The sequence below is a fragment of the Ascaphus truei genome, chromosome 13, assembly GCF_040206685.1.
Source record: "Ascaphus truei isolate aAscTru1 chromosome 13, aAscTru1.hap1, whole genome shotgun sequence".
NCBI lineage: Eukaryota > Metazoa > Chordata > Amphibia > Anura > Ascaphidae > Ascaphus > Ascaphus truei.
In genome coordinates, this window is record NC_134495.1 from 17,901,440 (window position 1) to 17,917,237 (window position 15,798).

At 41.5% G+C, this 15,798-nt stretch overlaps 1 protein-coding gene across 1 annotated transcript; it reads left to right on the plus strand.

The window, feature by feature from the left end:
- Positions 1 to 9,788: 9,788 nt before the first annotated feature.
- On the plus strand, positions 9,789 to 10,827 carry LOC142464510 (olfactory receptor 6B1-like). Its single transcript, XM_075567891.1, has one exon. The coding sequence runs from the start codon at positions 9,789 to 9,791 to the stop codon at positions 10,749 to 10,751; it is 963 nt and encodes a 320-aa protein (XP_075424006.1). The 3' UTR covers positions 10,752 to 10,827.
- Positions 10,828 to 15,798: the final 4,971 nt, after the last annotated feature.

Consider the following 15,798-nt stretch of genomic DNA (forward strand, 5'->3'; position numbering starts at 1 on the left):
TGTGTGATTATGGAAAGTGGGCCCGGGAGGGTTTCCGGCGTCTGTGTCTTGTGATGAATGTAGCAGCTCCGATGATGGTTTTGGATGTCGATATAGAAGAGACGAACAAAATAATATTGTATTATATAATAATATTGAAAAATAAACATATAACTAAAAAAAAGAGACACCAGTGTAACCATGCAACAGTTGTGCCATGTCCCTAACCACCCCATCTTCTGACCCCTTCCATTACCCCCCTTCTCTGCCTTCTTTTTTCTGTATCCTTCAATACCCCCTAACCCCCCCAATGTTACATGAATATTTGAAAACTCTGTAATGTTGTCTATTGTGTTACAAAACAAATAAAAATACAACGTTTAAAACCCCCCAGTATTTTATTAATCTCTTTTGACTGCACTGGTCTCTAGGGAGAACTCAATTTGTGACACTAAATAATTCAAATTCATACATCTCCTGAACAGAGCATCAGCTTTTTTGTGTGCACAAGAAGAAAATGAGATCACTTATAGTAATAAAAAAAAAAATTGCGATCAGAGGGAATGCAGTTTTACGCACCACAGTACAAATTTGTATATTATTGTTAAAAAAAACCCCCACATTAATAAAGTAATCATGATCGTAAGCTTTACAAGGGAATGCGTTAGACCAGAGAATCAAGGTGCTTAGCTTTCCTTATTGGTGATAGCCAATGGGTTGTTGTTTTGGAAAATAGAACTTCACCAGCTATTACTTCTATGGAGATGGTGTTGGGGCACGGGAAAAATGTATGGGAGCCAGTGAGTCTTAGGGGCTTTTTCTGTATCAGCTGGAGCGGCCGATCAGTCCGTTTTAGACCAAAATTCCACATTGACTTCAATTGGGATTTTCTGTCCAAAAAACGCCTGTATGACCACTTTGGACAATACATAATAGCCCACTCCATGACTAAGTGACCAAGCTAGTAATATAACCAAATTTAAGTAGGCTATTGACTCCATCACAAAGTTCTCAGATATGCTTAAGAACGTGGCTTTAACATTCATGTGTAAACAAAATTATTCCCACATTTTGAATTCAACATTTCTTTATTCTCATCACAAGCAGATGTCGCATCTTAAGAACATTGAGTCAGGCACCCTTCATCAGGGGGCATTGACTTTCCACAATACCCATTCTCAGTCAGGGGTGAAGGCAACAACCAGTTCATTAGTTTTATAATGATCCCTCATGGGTCACATAGAAGGGGATATATTCTTCATCTTAGTCAAACGAAGCTGATATGATTCAAGCAGAGTGCATATATCTTTCTTGTGTCTTGGTTGTATATTGTCTTTCAGAATATACAGTACAGATGAGCATTTTTTCTGTGCAAATACACATCTTGTCTTTTTGGAAACAGGTATTTGTTTATAGAATGCCTAACTTGTTTTCAAAATGTGTGTTTATACATTTAATGTTATTATAATATAACAGGCAAGAAAAGGCCATTAACACATTGGTATTAAACAGTAATTGAGCAATAAAGTATATTTTTATTAGGGATAGCCCTACAGATATAAAACGTATTTACCCTTGAAATGCTTTTGAAAGATCTGGTAAAACAAGATATAATTCTGCTTGGTACCAACACACACTGGTACTCAATAACATTAGGACTTTGGCAAGTACTTTATGACCACACATATGCAAAGCAGATGATCTGCTGTAAGTCCGGATGAAGCTGCAACAATAGGTCCCAGTTTAGTTTGTACAGCTGTCTTTGTCTTGGGGTGGAATCAAAGGCATCTGCTTTCACCACTCCAAGATTGCATGTCTTCATGAAAGTGGTTGTGAGAACCTCGCTTGACTAGATGGAGCAGACTATCATTTACCCATGTACGTATCTCTCCTACCATCATTCAATAGGAGATTTTATTGGGGGTAGATGGAGCCATGTTGGAAATAGTGATAACATAACCATTTCTTGATTGGGAGAAAAACATCAGAGAACACGTAGGACCCGTCGGTAAGATGCTATGAGAGATGGAGATGTTAAAGTGACTCGATGTATCCAGACCGTTTCCATCCGTACGAGCCGTTTATAAATGAAATCAGTATCGGTTGAGTTCATCGCGTGTTGCTTTTAATGAACCAACATGATATCTTCACAGCTGCACAGGAACGTTCGAGATAGATCTCTTCTCAGATGTACTGTTTTCAATGAAAACCAAATTGTGCGTAATAAACTGATAGTTTGAAGAAATTATTAAAACTGAGTCACTGTATCCCTTCTGATGTTTTGATAAAATGACTCTGATTAGAGAAAATAAGAGGGAGTCTTTGTCTGAATGCAAACATTAGGAACCAAAGCAGAGGGAATTAGAAACACAATAAAATAAGGTATTTTGCATAGTTTTAGCAGTATTTCTATTATCTGCATTGAATTACACCCTAAATATTTTATTTTTTATTAAAATGTGCTTTATAACATTTCACCAGGCATTTTGGTATAACTTATACAAGCTGAAGTTCTGAGGGCATGGAGAGAAACCAAAGCATCATTGCGGAATTCCTTGTCCTCGGATGTCCCAGCTCACACAACCAACATCTTTGTCGACTCATGGTGTTTTTATTGGTCTACATTGTAAAAATCCTCTCCAAACTCTTCATAGTTGTTTTGGTCTGTACCCCAATGTATGTCTTTATTTCTAACATTTCTCTGGTGGAGATATGCTACACCTCAACCACTGTCCCAAGAATGTTGGCTAATTTTTTATGAGAAAACAAAGTGATCTCGTCAACTGTGTGCATCACCCAATTCTATTTCTTCTTCACCCAATTCTACCTCTTCTCATTTGGTGCAACTGAGGATTTGTTCCTTCTGGCCATGGCTATAGATCGGTACCTGGCCACCTGTAAGCCTCTCAGGTATAACACTTTCATGACCAGTGCTGGGGGGTTCCTTGCTACTTGGAGTATAATGGATTTCAATGTTGACTTTTGTGCCCCAAATGAAATGAACGATTTATTTTGTGACTTTTCCCCCTTGCTGAAACTGGCTGCCATGGACACCTTGACCATTGGACTTGTTTTCTTGATCTTTTCTTCTGTGATCATTTACTTCTCATCTTAGTGTCCTAGTGTCCTATAACACACATCACTGCGAAATGCTCAAAGAACTAGATATGCCAACACTTGCGTCTAGGCGCAAAGTTCATCTCTCCTGTCTTGCCTTCAAATACTTACTGGGCAAGCTACCCGCCTATCTGAACAAGCTCCTCACCCCTACTACATGCAGCACTTATCATCTGAGATCTGACTCCAAAAGACTGTTCATGGTCCAAAGGTTCAACAAAGTATCCGGCCGCTCCTCCTCCTCTTACCGTGAACCCGACAACTGGAACAATCTACAGGAGACTCTCACATCCGCCACCAGTCTAAGTTCTTTCAAAACTAAAGCTGTCTCACGTTTTAATCTGGTCTGTAACTGTTCTATATACGCCTATAATATATTATTATCTCTAACTGTGCATGCAATGTCTTGTATACTGTATAATGTACTGTATAACCCTTTTCACTTAATGTAACTATGTATTTGTAACCACGTATTTGTCATTATAACTCTGTGCCCAGGACATACGTGAAAACGAGAGGTAACTCTCAATGTATTACTTCCTGGTAAAACATTTTATAAATAAATAAATAAATAATGTCTTCACTATCACTGCTGTGGTTCTTATCCCTTCCAGCAGAGGGCCGCAGAAGGCTTTCATTACTTCTCACAGTGTTTGTCCTACTACTGTATATGACAATGCTAGACTTGTGAATAAGGCTCGCATAAGAAGGAGTCCGTAGCTTTTGGTAAGGTGGTGACCATTTTCCACTCTATGGGGATACCTCTCACCAAACTCCTGCAACGGGTATTCCCCCACCCCCAATCGCAGATAGAGTGAATGTGAGGGGGAACCTATATGTTACCAGGTGTGGTGCGTTGTACCTGTCAGGCTCACAGGAGGCCTGAGCCTCCGCTAGTGAGAGCCTGGGGTGAATCTCTGGAACGTTCTCGTCGGTCAGCGCCTCCACCTATGTAGGATTCTATAGGAATGTAGAATGGGCCTAGCATAGGAACCCACCCAGAAACCACATACACCAGGGTTATGGCTAAAAGGTTTACTGAACGAGCAAATAACACAATAACATCACATCACATCATATTGTGTAGCAACACAACACAGATTATCATACTTTCACAGTGCAACTTCATCAGTATGCACAACGATATATATGCCACCCTCTGCCACTAGCTGGCAGCTATAACCTTGCCCCTAACTGGGCTATAACCTCCTTACACAGTATCCCCAAAGTCCTTGTATCCAAAGTCGCAAGAGTCCCACAACCCCACCCACGTGTGGAACAGCGCTGCCCACAAAGATGAAGTGTATAGGTGGTGCACTTGGTGACTTGGATAATACCTGCCCGGTGCTCCTGCTACCGGGTGCGCAGATGACATTTGCTTGGAAACCCTTGCTCCAGGAGATGATCCAAGATGCTTCCGCCTCAACGGTGGGTGGCTCCCGCATGGAGTGATCCACCTTTATAATGTCTCTTATCTCTGCTAACGCAGAGGATGTTATACCTTCACAGCAATTTCCAGGATAGTCACGGTTCCTGGCAGGACCCTCACTTGTCTAGGTTCTACAGGACCCTGTCCCTAGTCTAAGGGGAGTCCCTGTAGTAACCACAAGCTGAGGTGAGTAGGGCCTAGCTGGGGGCTAAGGGGAGACTTCTGGCCTAGTGCAGGAGGCTACTTTCCTCCCTGCACAAACACACCCTCCCCTCTCTGTGTCCCAGCTCCTAACTGATAATCCCTGTCTTCACACAACATTGTTGCAACTTTGCAGCATGAGAATCTGTCAGCCTTATTGGCTGTCTGGCTTCCTGTGACCAGGGTGAAAGTGCAGTCCCCAGAGGCTGCTGGGAACTGTAGTCCTTGGTGGCTCTCTTTAACATTGGGGCCTCATGCGCGCTGTGTAATGGCCGCCGCCGCTGCTAACTGCGCATGTGCAAACTGAGGGATGTCCCTGACTATGGAGCGCCTCTTCTCACTCCCTGTAATGGCTGCCATATCGCATCTGAGGCTATACTGCACGCGCGCGAACTTCCGCGTATGCGCAAACGCACACAAGATGGCGGCGCCCTGTAGCTGATGTCGCTGGGAGCCCCCGGTGACGCGATCATCCCTGCAACTGCCCTCACGCTGTCGCAGGTGAGAGCGAGAGAACCGAATGTCTGGGGAGCCAGAGGGGACCTGGCTACACTCCCTTATATATAGCCTGAGAAATAACGACATTAAAGAACCACTACTGGGGGCGATCCAGAAACAAAGATGATGTGATACAATTGTTATGGTGAAGCAAATAACCACCAGTAGTAAAATACATCTTCGATTTAGGTCTATCTGAACAGATAACAAAAGTACACCCCCCCCCAATGATATGTACCGTGCATTGTACACCTCAAATTGTACCACTCTTCTTGTTATACTGAAATCCAGGCGTTTACTGGTCTACTGGTGGGGTGGGGTTCTGGGTGTATTTATTAAAGTCTGTTGACTGCAAAACCAGACACTATTTTTCTACACAAGATTTATCATAGAACGCTACCGTTGCATTCAATCTTTTGAGGAAATCTGTCACTGTTTTTGCCCCAGTCTTGCCACTATCAGGCTTTCATACAGAGACCCTTTTTAGCACCAAACCAAGCCCCCATTTTCCTAGCTTGATTGTGTATCTGCCCTAGTTTGCTCAATGTAATCGTGCACAGAGCTGTTGTATCTAACAGCCTCTCAGTCGCTTTCCTTCTACAAAGCTTCCAGAACCAGAGGCAGCTTGTAAGTTCTAGCTGTGATTTCCCTCACTGTAAGAATTCATACAGATGTGACCAGCTTCACTTCTGCTAAATTCACTGGTCCAGTGAAAGTGACAGCCGCAGGCTGCCCCTGGTTTTGCTGGGGGTGGTCCATTTCTTCCCAATGGAACAACAGCTGGGATACTGTGGATTACCCCAGCAGAAAGAAAGATTAATCTGGCTACATCTGTATCTCCTTTCCCACAGGGTAACAATATTTAAAGCAGTAAAACATGTGAAATATTATATGTTTTTTTTAAATAAATCAGCTCTGTAGAATTAGATAATAGTTACTGGGATTTCCAGTTTCCCTCCCTCTTTGGAGAGAAACACTTCTTCTATTTTGATGTTGCTACTGTAGCCCTCTTTCCCTCTGACCTAGACGGGTCTACTGGTGCTGGCTTTACCTGCTGGCTCACAGAGATCTGAGCCTCCGCTACTGGGAGCCTGGGGCAACAATATAATAACTGGCAGCGCCTCCACCTGCCCAGGATCCCCAATATGTGAGATTCCCCTGAACAAGAACAATAACAATAGCTCACAGATATAATGTTAACCTTTACTGCATATGTTATACACAGGAACATTGATAACCTTTTGATACCAGTGGCCCCTGCCACACTTCAATGTACAGCAGTTCTCTCACCACCGTATATGTCCCACACCGTGTCCAACGTAACCGACCAGTCCCTTGGTCACTTAACCCCTGAGTGTCCCCAAAGGAACTCACCCCCAGGCGGGATCAGCGCCTGTAAGGTACCGTATGTTGGTGCACTGATAGAAATACCTGCCGGGTGCTCCAGCACCCGGTCGCTGACACTTCAAAAAGGATCCGCCGATCCAGCGCAGTCTATCACGATGAGTTTCCACCGCAGGGGATGTCTCCAACGTGCTCTGACTCCGTAGCGTAGTCTGATCCTAAACTACAAGTAACAGAATCCTCAGTGCAGCACTGTGTCCCTGACTGATGCTATGCCTAACCAGGCAAGGTCCCTATCTAAGGGCTGTTCCCTGCCGCAGCCACAAACTAGTGGTGTCTCAGGGCCTGCATTGGGGCCTAGGGGGGCTCTGGCCTAATGCAGTGGGTCACTGACCGCTGCACACACACCTCCTCTCCCCTTGCTATCCCAGCACCCACTGACTAACGTGCTCCCTGTCAGTGACTACATCCTGTCAGTCCAGAGGAATCCTAAAGCCCTATTGGTCCCTGGCATCAGGTGTCTCCTGCTAAGGCTCATGGGAATCGTAGTCCCAGCTGAGAGCCTCCTCCTGATTGGTCCCGCTTCGCGCGCTTTCCACTGCGCATGCGCATGCTGTCTACAGGGACCGCCGCACACACCACACACACACACACACACACACACACACACACACACACACACACACACACACACACACACACACACACACACACACACACACACACACACACACACACACACACACACACACACACACACACACACACACACACACATTATGTGAACACAAAGTTCCTTACTTATGTTCCTCCTACTGACACATTGGTCTCTCATTTCTGCTTTTATATCTGCTTCTCTTTCTTTACTCTGTTTCTTTCCCCCATTCTCCCAACACTCCTCTCTATCTCTCTCACTGTCTCACTTTATACCCCATAAAGTCCTAGTCACTCTCACCTTCTCTCTCTCTTATCTCTGCCCTTTATGCTTCATTTCCTCATCTCTCCATCCCCACTATTCAATACAGTGAGAAGCCGTGTCATGCACAGGCAACAATGCACCACCTTGCAATCACTTTACATTAATCATTTCTATGAGCGCTGCATTTTTAGGCTACAAAGTTGCACTATTCCCAGTTGTTCTGCATCTTCTTTGTTAGTTCACTGAATCGCCTCCCTTAAGGGAGCAACCAAACATCCAAATGACAGAGCAGCCTCCCAGCCAATAAGAATCCAACCAGCTGATCTGCTCACCTTCAGTGAGAGGGAATAAATAGTTCTCCTGTACAGGTTCATTTATTAACCAGCCAAGTAGGATCCCATGGAAAGCTTCAATTAACAGTGTGTGATCCCTATTTTGCACATTGTGACCGTGAAGAAAATGCAGTGGAAGGTAACACCTATATTGTTCTGCTCATCTTGGCTTGATTTTTGTATGTGATATATTATATGTTAAAGAGCAGTTGAGATGATGTTGAGAATTTGATTATGTTTCACAGTCTCTAAGACAAAATCCTATTGGTCTATCTACCAAGGCAACACAAAGTTTCTATTGATGCATTGTACTTCTTGCTGGTGGCTGTAAAATGTAATAAACCTGGTTATGACATTTCTGACATAGAAGTACCTTGATAAATTCAGCTAAGAGATGCATCATAAATATACCTCTTCTTGCATTAATGTTGCTGCATGTTGTTCTTGCTATATAGATCTCAATATATAAAACAAATCTACATATGTACCTAAATTGATGTTGCAAGTCAACCTTGAAGATGACAAAGTCTTCTTCAGAACTGATCACAGATGACATCTAAAGCAGCTAATTGTACTGCGTGAGACCCACAGCTAATGTCTAACCTTATTTGGGAAGACTTGTCATGTTGGTCTATTGAAGGGCAGTGTTTCTTGATTACAAAATATCCCAATCCACAACAGAGCTGCGTATTCTATGTACAATCTATTTGTGGACATTGTTTTGGGATTCTAAAAAGTGTCCTTTATTTACATTTTATACACAATGTCATGACATGTTTAGATATTCAAAAGAAAGAAGATGTTCAGTGCAAAGCAGAGGTGTAGTTAATACTTTTATCTTCTTAGGGACAAAATCCCTAATATTGTCTCCTAGTTTAAATAAATACGGTTTGTTACTTGCGTACGCCGGCCTGTACCGTCTGTCACCAATAAATCCTCACCTTAATGGAATAATTATGCTTATTTGACATTTTCCTGGCATTCCTCTATTCTAGAATTAAACAAGAAGAGGTTTTGGTTTGTTCATGAAGACACTTCCACTGCTTTAAAAGACTGAAAATCCAGTTAATTAAGGATTCATTGTAAGGTAAGAGAAGAAGAACGCCTTGTGCCTCAGCTTGATGCTTACATTCTGGTCTCCAACAGCTGCACTGGACACTCCACCACTGGGGTTCTAGTGGTCAAAGCATCTTCTGCGTTCTCCCTTCGGGGGATATAAAGATAGTCAAATATGTTGTCTATCTTACTAATGTGCATTGACTGACTCACCCTACTTGGGTATATTAAATCATTATTTAAACTCAATACGGTAATTTGCTGTCACAGTATCCAGTGTCTAATTGAAAAAAAAAAAAAAAAAAATTCCCCTTCCTTTGTTTTTCTAATGATATTTGATAATTGTAATGAATTGTATGACTTTGTTCTCTATAGACTATAAAATGATATTGGCGTAAATAGGAGTGTTTAGCCTATCCCTGACTGGTACAAACTACAGTATATAGAATTGGCATCCCCACGGATGTTTTTAGGATTTTATGAAACTTCTTTCAAATATGCCTTTTATTTAGCTAGCATTGGTGCTATACAGTACTTTATTTCCAAAAAGAAAGTTATTCAAAGTAAAGCAGATCCAATTACCCCGTCAATTAGTTTCGTATGCGCACAATGTACCTTTTGATATTTCTAAATTATTGATACATAAAAGCGAAGAAAAAAGAAGGCCAAGAAACAAGTAAAACAATATCCAGGACATTTTTCTATTGAAGTTGAAGTTATTTATACAGATGTGGCAGATGTTATTACACACGTTACCGCTCCATTGAAACAACATTGTGCGATTTTGCAAACTATCTGTGATGCAACGAGTGTAAAAATGTCTGCTACATATATATGTGGCAAACACGTCCCTGATTTTGTAATCTAGACATTCAGTTGAATGTGATATCTTCAACAGGAAACATTTTGAATGATGGAAGAGGCAGAAAACGTGACAGAAAGCATCAGCAACTTTGTTCTTCTGGGATTCTCCACTTCTCGGCCCATTCAAATCCTGCTCTTTTTCATCTTCTTCTTCATTTACGTTTTGACTGTGGTGGAGAATCTGCTCATCGTCGTCATCATCTGGACTAGTTCCAAGCTGCACAAACCCATGTACTTCTTCTTGGGGCATCTGTCCTTCCTAGAGATGTGGTATGTTACTGTCACTGTCCCTAAGCTTCTCTCCATATTCCTGATAGAGAGTAAGCACATCTCAATCACTGCCTGTATGTCGCAGCTTTACTTCTTCATTACATTGGTCTGCACTGAGTGTGTCCTGCTGGCCGCTATGGCATTTGACCGCTATGTGGCTATCTGCCACCCCTTGCGTTATGTCACCATCATGAGCCAGCATCTCTGCCTCTTTTTGGCACTAGGCTCCTGGGTCAGTGGCTTCCTTATCTCCTTTGTTAAGGTTTACTACATCTCTCGTCTCACTTTTTGCCATTCAGGTCTCATCAACCACTTCTACTGCGATGTCTCTCCTATTCTCAACCTATCCTGTACAGACATAAAAGTGGCTGAGCTGGTGGATTTTGTCCTTGCCCTGATTATTCTTCTTTCCCCACTCTTGCTAACCTTCATTTCATACACCTGCATCCTGGTCACCATCCTGCACATCCCAACCTCTAGCGGGCGCCAAAAGGCCTTCTCTACCTGTGCCTCGCACCTGGCTGTGGTTGTTATATTCTATGGGGCCACTCTCTTCATGTATGCTCGACCCAGTAGGGCTCAGTCTTTCAACTACAACAAGATGGTATCTGTAGTCTACACCGTGATTACACCCTTGCTTAATCCAATCATCTACTGCCTGAGGAACAAAGAGGTGAAGGAGGTTATGTGGAAACTAAGGTGCTCAAAAACTGATCAAGTAGTGCATAGAAGGGGACTCTAGAATGTTCTTAGCTTTTAATATACGTGTAATATATAGTTTCTGGTTGTGTAAATACAAATTGGTTAGGGTTCTCGTGTTTTTTAACCTTATGACCAGTGTTCGACAAACCTATACATTTGCTCGCCCCGGGCGAGTGGATTTAACATCGTGGTGAGCTCCTATTGGCCCAAGCAGCACAGGGGTGGTACTAGGTGGCGAGTAGATTTTTTTGTCTGGCGAGTAGATTTTTGGGTGATTTGTCGACCACTGCTTATGACTGTCCAAATCACTCCATCATCCTTGATAAATGAAACATAGATATATATGTACAGGGGATCCAAACAGGTGAAAAAAATCGGCGCACAGCAGACTAAAATGAGGGCTACAAAGCACCGAACACGCGAAACGCGTTAGAGTGACTCACCCTGCCTTTGCCATGTTGTCACCTACTTAATTAAAGTTGTTTTTATATCGAGCCTTTGTATTGTAGCCCCCATTTTTGCCTGTTCTGCTCTGCTTTTTTTCACCTGTTTGGATCCTCTGTATTTTGCTGTGAGCGTGAGGCACGCACTGGAACTGGACGACATCAGACTGTGAGTACTATTCTGTTATCCCACATCACAGTCATAAGACTTTGGGAAGAAGACTGTTTACCTTGTATGTTGTCCTCTAGGGCTGGTTTGTCTACACAGGAGGAGAACAAGTCACAACTGTTCATTAACAGAAAGTGGCTTTATTATCTTCTGCAGGACTTTATATATACCCCATTACATTCACTCATGGGTTTCAACAGATACTCACTGATGTATTTATTGTCCTTCTTCAAGCAAGTTCATAGACTTTATGCAGTTACATACATTGCTATTTTTCATCCATGGCTCAGAAACACTGATACTTTCTCCTACTACATATATATGTAGGCTGTTAGCTGTGGAATGCATACGTGATATTCTTATCCTATTGATAAAAAAGAGCTATTGGACAACCTGACTGCTTGTTATATGATTCCAAGGTCACGGTCTCAAGGATCTGTTTAGTGAGTGTATCTATTACGGATGGGCAGGTTGGTGGTTTTGATATCCAAACTTCACAAAGTTCGAAGTTTGTTCAGATGTCTGAGTTGAACACATTTTCAAATCTGACCAAAATATGAGTCAAAACTTGAAAATGACTCATCCTAAGATTTGTTGTTTTGTTCATTTTGAGTTTTTTTTTACAGTTTCTTTAAGAATTGAAAACCAAAACACTATTTTTTTTTCTAACTTAAACCAGGACAACAATGAAAGTGCCGATCCTTAGTAATAGAAATGAGTGAAATGATGGAAATTTGATACACATTTTTGTTTGCGAACTTTCAAAAAAGTTCCAAAAATATGTTAAAAGTTGGATTGAATTTTTGCACCAAAGATCTAATTTTTGAACATAGATTCTCTGGTGAGACTGCACGCTGACGGCCTTCAGTCTCTGCATTGCAAGCAGTATCCACACCTTTGGTGGAGATCCATTGTCCAGCCTCTCCTAACTGATCTAACCCCGCCACTGTGCAAATATCTTTAAGGCTTGTGCACTCATTAACACTCCCCCAAAAGCCCCTGTAAGTTTAACTCATATGCTTAGGGTTAGTACCTTCCCCCTGAGCATGTCCTTACCTTCTATTTTGTATTTTTTGTGTTAAAAATCAGTATTTTCTTGCTAAATGAGCCCCCATTAAATATACAATACTATGAGTGTACAGTAAACTCATTTTGCATATTCTGGCGGCAACCAGATGCTCCATAGCTACCTCCTGGAAAGGCCCTATGCCAAATTTAGCCAAAATAATCAATAGAGCCTGGCTAACACTCCGCTAGGAAAAAATGACAGTATATTTAACAGACTCTATGCACAAATTCAGAAATATTTGGGGACGTGGACTAGACAGAATGGTAGAACCTGGGGTTTGTAGGTCAGGATCTGTAACTCTAGGCTGTGTGTGATTATGGAAAGCGGGCCCGGGAGTGTTTCCGGCGTCTGTGTCTGTGTCTTGTGATGAATGTAGCAGCTCCGCTGATGGTTTTGGATGTCGATATAGAAGAGGCGAACAAAATAATATTGTGTATAATAATATTGAAAAATAAACAAATACTAAAAAAAAAGGAACAGTTGTGCCATGTCCCTAACCACCCGTCTTCCGACCCCTTCCCCCGCCTTCTTTTTTCTGTATCCTTCAATACTCCCTCACACCCCTAATGTTACATGAATATTTAAAAACTCTGTAATGTTATCTATTGTATTACAAAATAAATAAAAATACAACGTTTTGAAAAAAAAAAAACCAACATATTTTATTAATCTGTTTAGACTGCACTGGTCTCTGGGGAGAACTCAATTTGGGACACTAAATATTTCAAATTCATACATCTCCTGAACAGAGCATCAAATGTTGAAATAAAAACAGTGGGAACAAGAAGAGAATGAGATCACTTATAGTAATCAAAAAAAAATAAAGAAGAAAATTGTGATCAGAGGGAATGCTGTTTAATGCACCACAGAACTAATTTGTATATTATTGTAAAAAAAAAAACCCACTTCTACTGCGATTTCTCTCCTGTACTCAACCTGTCCTGAACAGACATAAAAGTGGCTGAGCTGGTGGATTTTGACCTTGCCCTGATTATTCTTCTTGCCCCACTCTTGCTAACCTTCATTTCATACACCTGCATCCTGATCACCATCCTGCACATCCCGACCTCTAGCTGGAGCCAAAGGCCTTCTCAACCTGTGCCTTGCAATAAAGTAATCCTGATCGTAAGCTTTACAAGGGAATGTGTAAGACCAGAGAACCAAGGTGCTTAGCTTTCCTTATTGGTGATAGCCAAAGGGGTGTTTCGGAAAATAGAACTTCACCAGCTATTATTTCTGTGGAGATGGTGTTGGGGCGCCGGAAAAATGTATGGGAGCCAGTGAGTCTTAGGGGCTTTTTCTGTATCAGTTGGAGCGGTCGATTGAGCCATTTTAGACCAAAATTCCCCATTGACCTTTATTGTGGTTTTTTGTTCAAAAACGCCTGTATGTGCACTTTGGACAATACAGAATAGCCCACTCCATTACTAAGTGACCAATCTTGTAATATAACCAAATTTAAGTAGACTATTGACTCCACCACAAAGTTCTCAGGTATGCTTAAGAACGTGGCTTTAACATTCATGGGTAAACAACATTTTCCATTGTTATTCTCACATTTTGAATTTAACATTTCTTTATTCTCGTCACAAGCAGATGTTGCATTCTAAAGACATTGAGTAAGGCACCCTACATCAGAAAGCATTGCCTTTCCACAATACCCATTCTCAGTCAGGGGTGAAGGCAACAACCAGTTCATTAGTTTTATAATGATCCCTCTTGGGTCACATAGAAGGGGATATATTCTTCATCTTTGTCAAAACGAAGCTGACATGATCCAAGCAGAGTGGAGACATTCATAGATCTCACTTGTGTCTTGGTTGCAATATTGTCTTATTGTCTTTCAGAATATACAGATGAGTATTTTTTCTGTGCAAATACCCATCTTGTCCTTTTGGAAACAGGTATTTGTTTATAGAATGTCTAACTTGTCTTCAAAATGTGTGTTTATACATATAATGTTATTATAATATAACAGGCAAGAAAGGGCCATTAACACATTGGTATTAAACACTAATTGAGTAATAAAGTATATTTTATTAGGGATAGCCCTACGGATATGAAACATATTTACCCTTGAAATGCCTTTGAAAGATCTGGTAAAACAAGATACAATTCTGCTTGGTACCAACACAGAGAGTATGGAGAAGTGGTGCTCAAAATATAGATATGTGGTCTGATCTTGCAGAATTAATCCAAACAAAGATGGCGAACTGGAACCAGTCATAAAGTATTACACCTTGATAAAGTCCCTACGGGATGAACCGCGTTGGTGCGTTAGTTCTCTCTTTACCATTGTGGATTAATTAATTAAATACCTTTGCTTTTTATATGGAGTTGCCCTGAATTCATTTATCTTTATGGATGGCATTTTTTGCTGTGCTCCTTCGTCGCATACATTCTGCTTGGTACCAACACACACTGGTACTCAATAATATCGGGACTTTAGCAAGTACTTTATGACTACACATATGCAAAGCAGATGATCTGCTGCAAGTCCGGATGAAGCTGCAACAATAGGTCCCAGTTTAGTTTGTGCAGCTGTCTTTGTCTTGGGCGCAATCAAATGCATCTGCTTTCACCATTTCAAGATTGCATGTCTTCATGAAAGTGGTTGTGAGAACCTTGCTTGACTAGATGGAGCAGACTCTCATTTATCCATGTACCTATCTCTCCTACCATCATTCAATAGGAGATTTTATTGGGGGTATGGGGAAGACTAATAGATGGAGCCATGTGGGAAATGGAAATAACCATAACCATTTCTTGAGTGGGAGAAAAACATCAGAGAACATGTAGGACCCGTCAGTAAGATGCTATGGGAGATGGAGATGTGAAAGTGACTCAATTTGTGTAATTTCTGCCAATTATCCAGACCGTTTCCTTCCGTACGAGCCGTTTGTAAATGATATCAGTTTTGGTTGAGTTCATCGCGTGTCATGATATCTTTTAATGAACCAACATGATATCTTCACAGCTGCACAGGAACGTTCGAGATAGATCTCTTCTCAGATGTAATGTTTTCAATCCAAACTGTGCTTAATAAACTGATAGTTTGCAGAAATTATTCAAACGTAGAAAAAAAGTCCACAGTAGAACTGAAACATTGATCTCTCTAGTAAACATGTTTATTTTCTTATTGGACTACTGGAGTACCGTTCATATTCTTATTCTGCCGCTGTTCCCCTCTAACAGTGGAACGATGTGCATCTGTGGTAGTACGGTTGGATTTTTGAGTGCTCCTATCTTTCTTCCTTAAGGCAGAGTTAGACCATTTCCCTACATCATGTAGCTCTACTACAATTCCTTCTGACATGAGCAGAACAGCAGTGAAATGTAGCAGTTGACCACTAGGCCCCTGTGGATGTGGGCAAGTCAGGGTCCTTTAAGTCTGTAGCAGAAACCA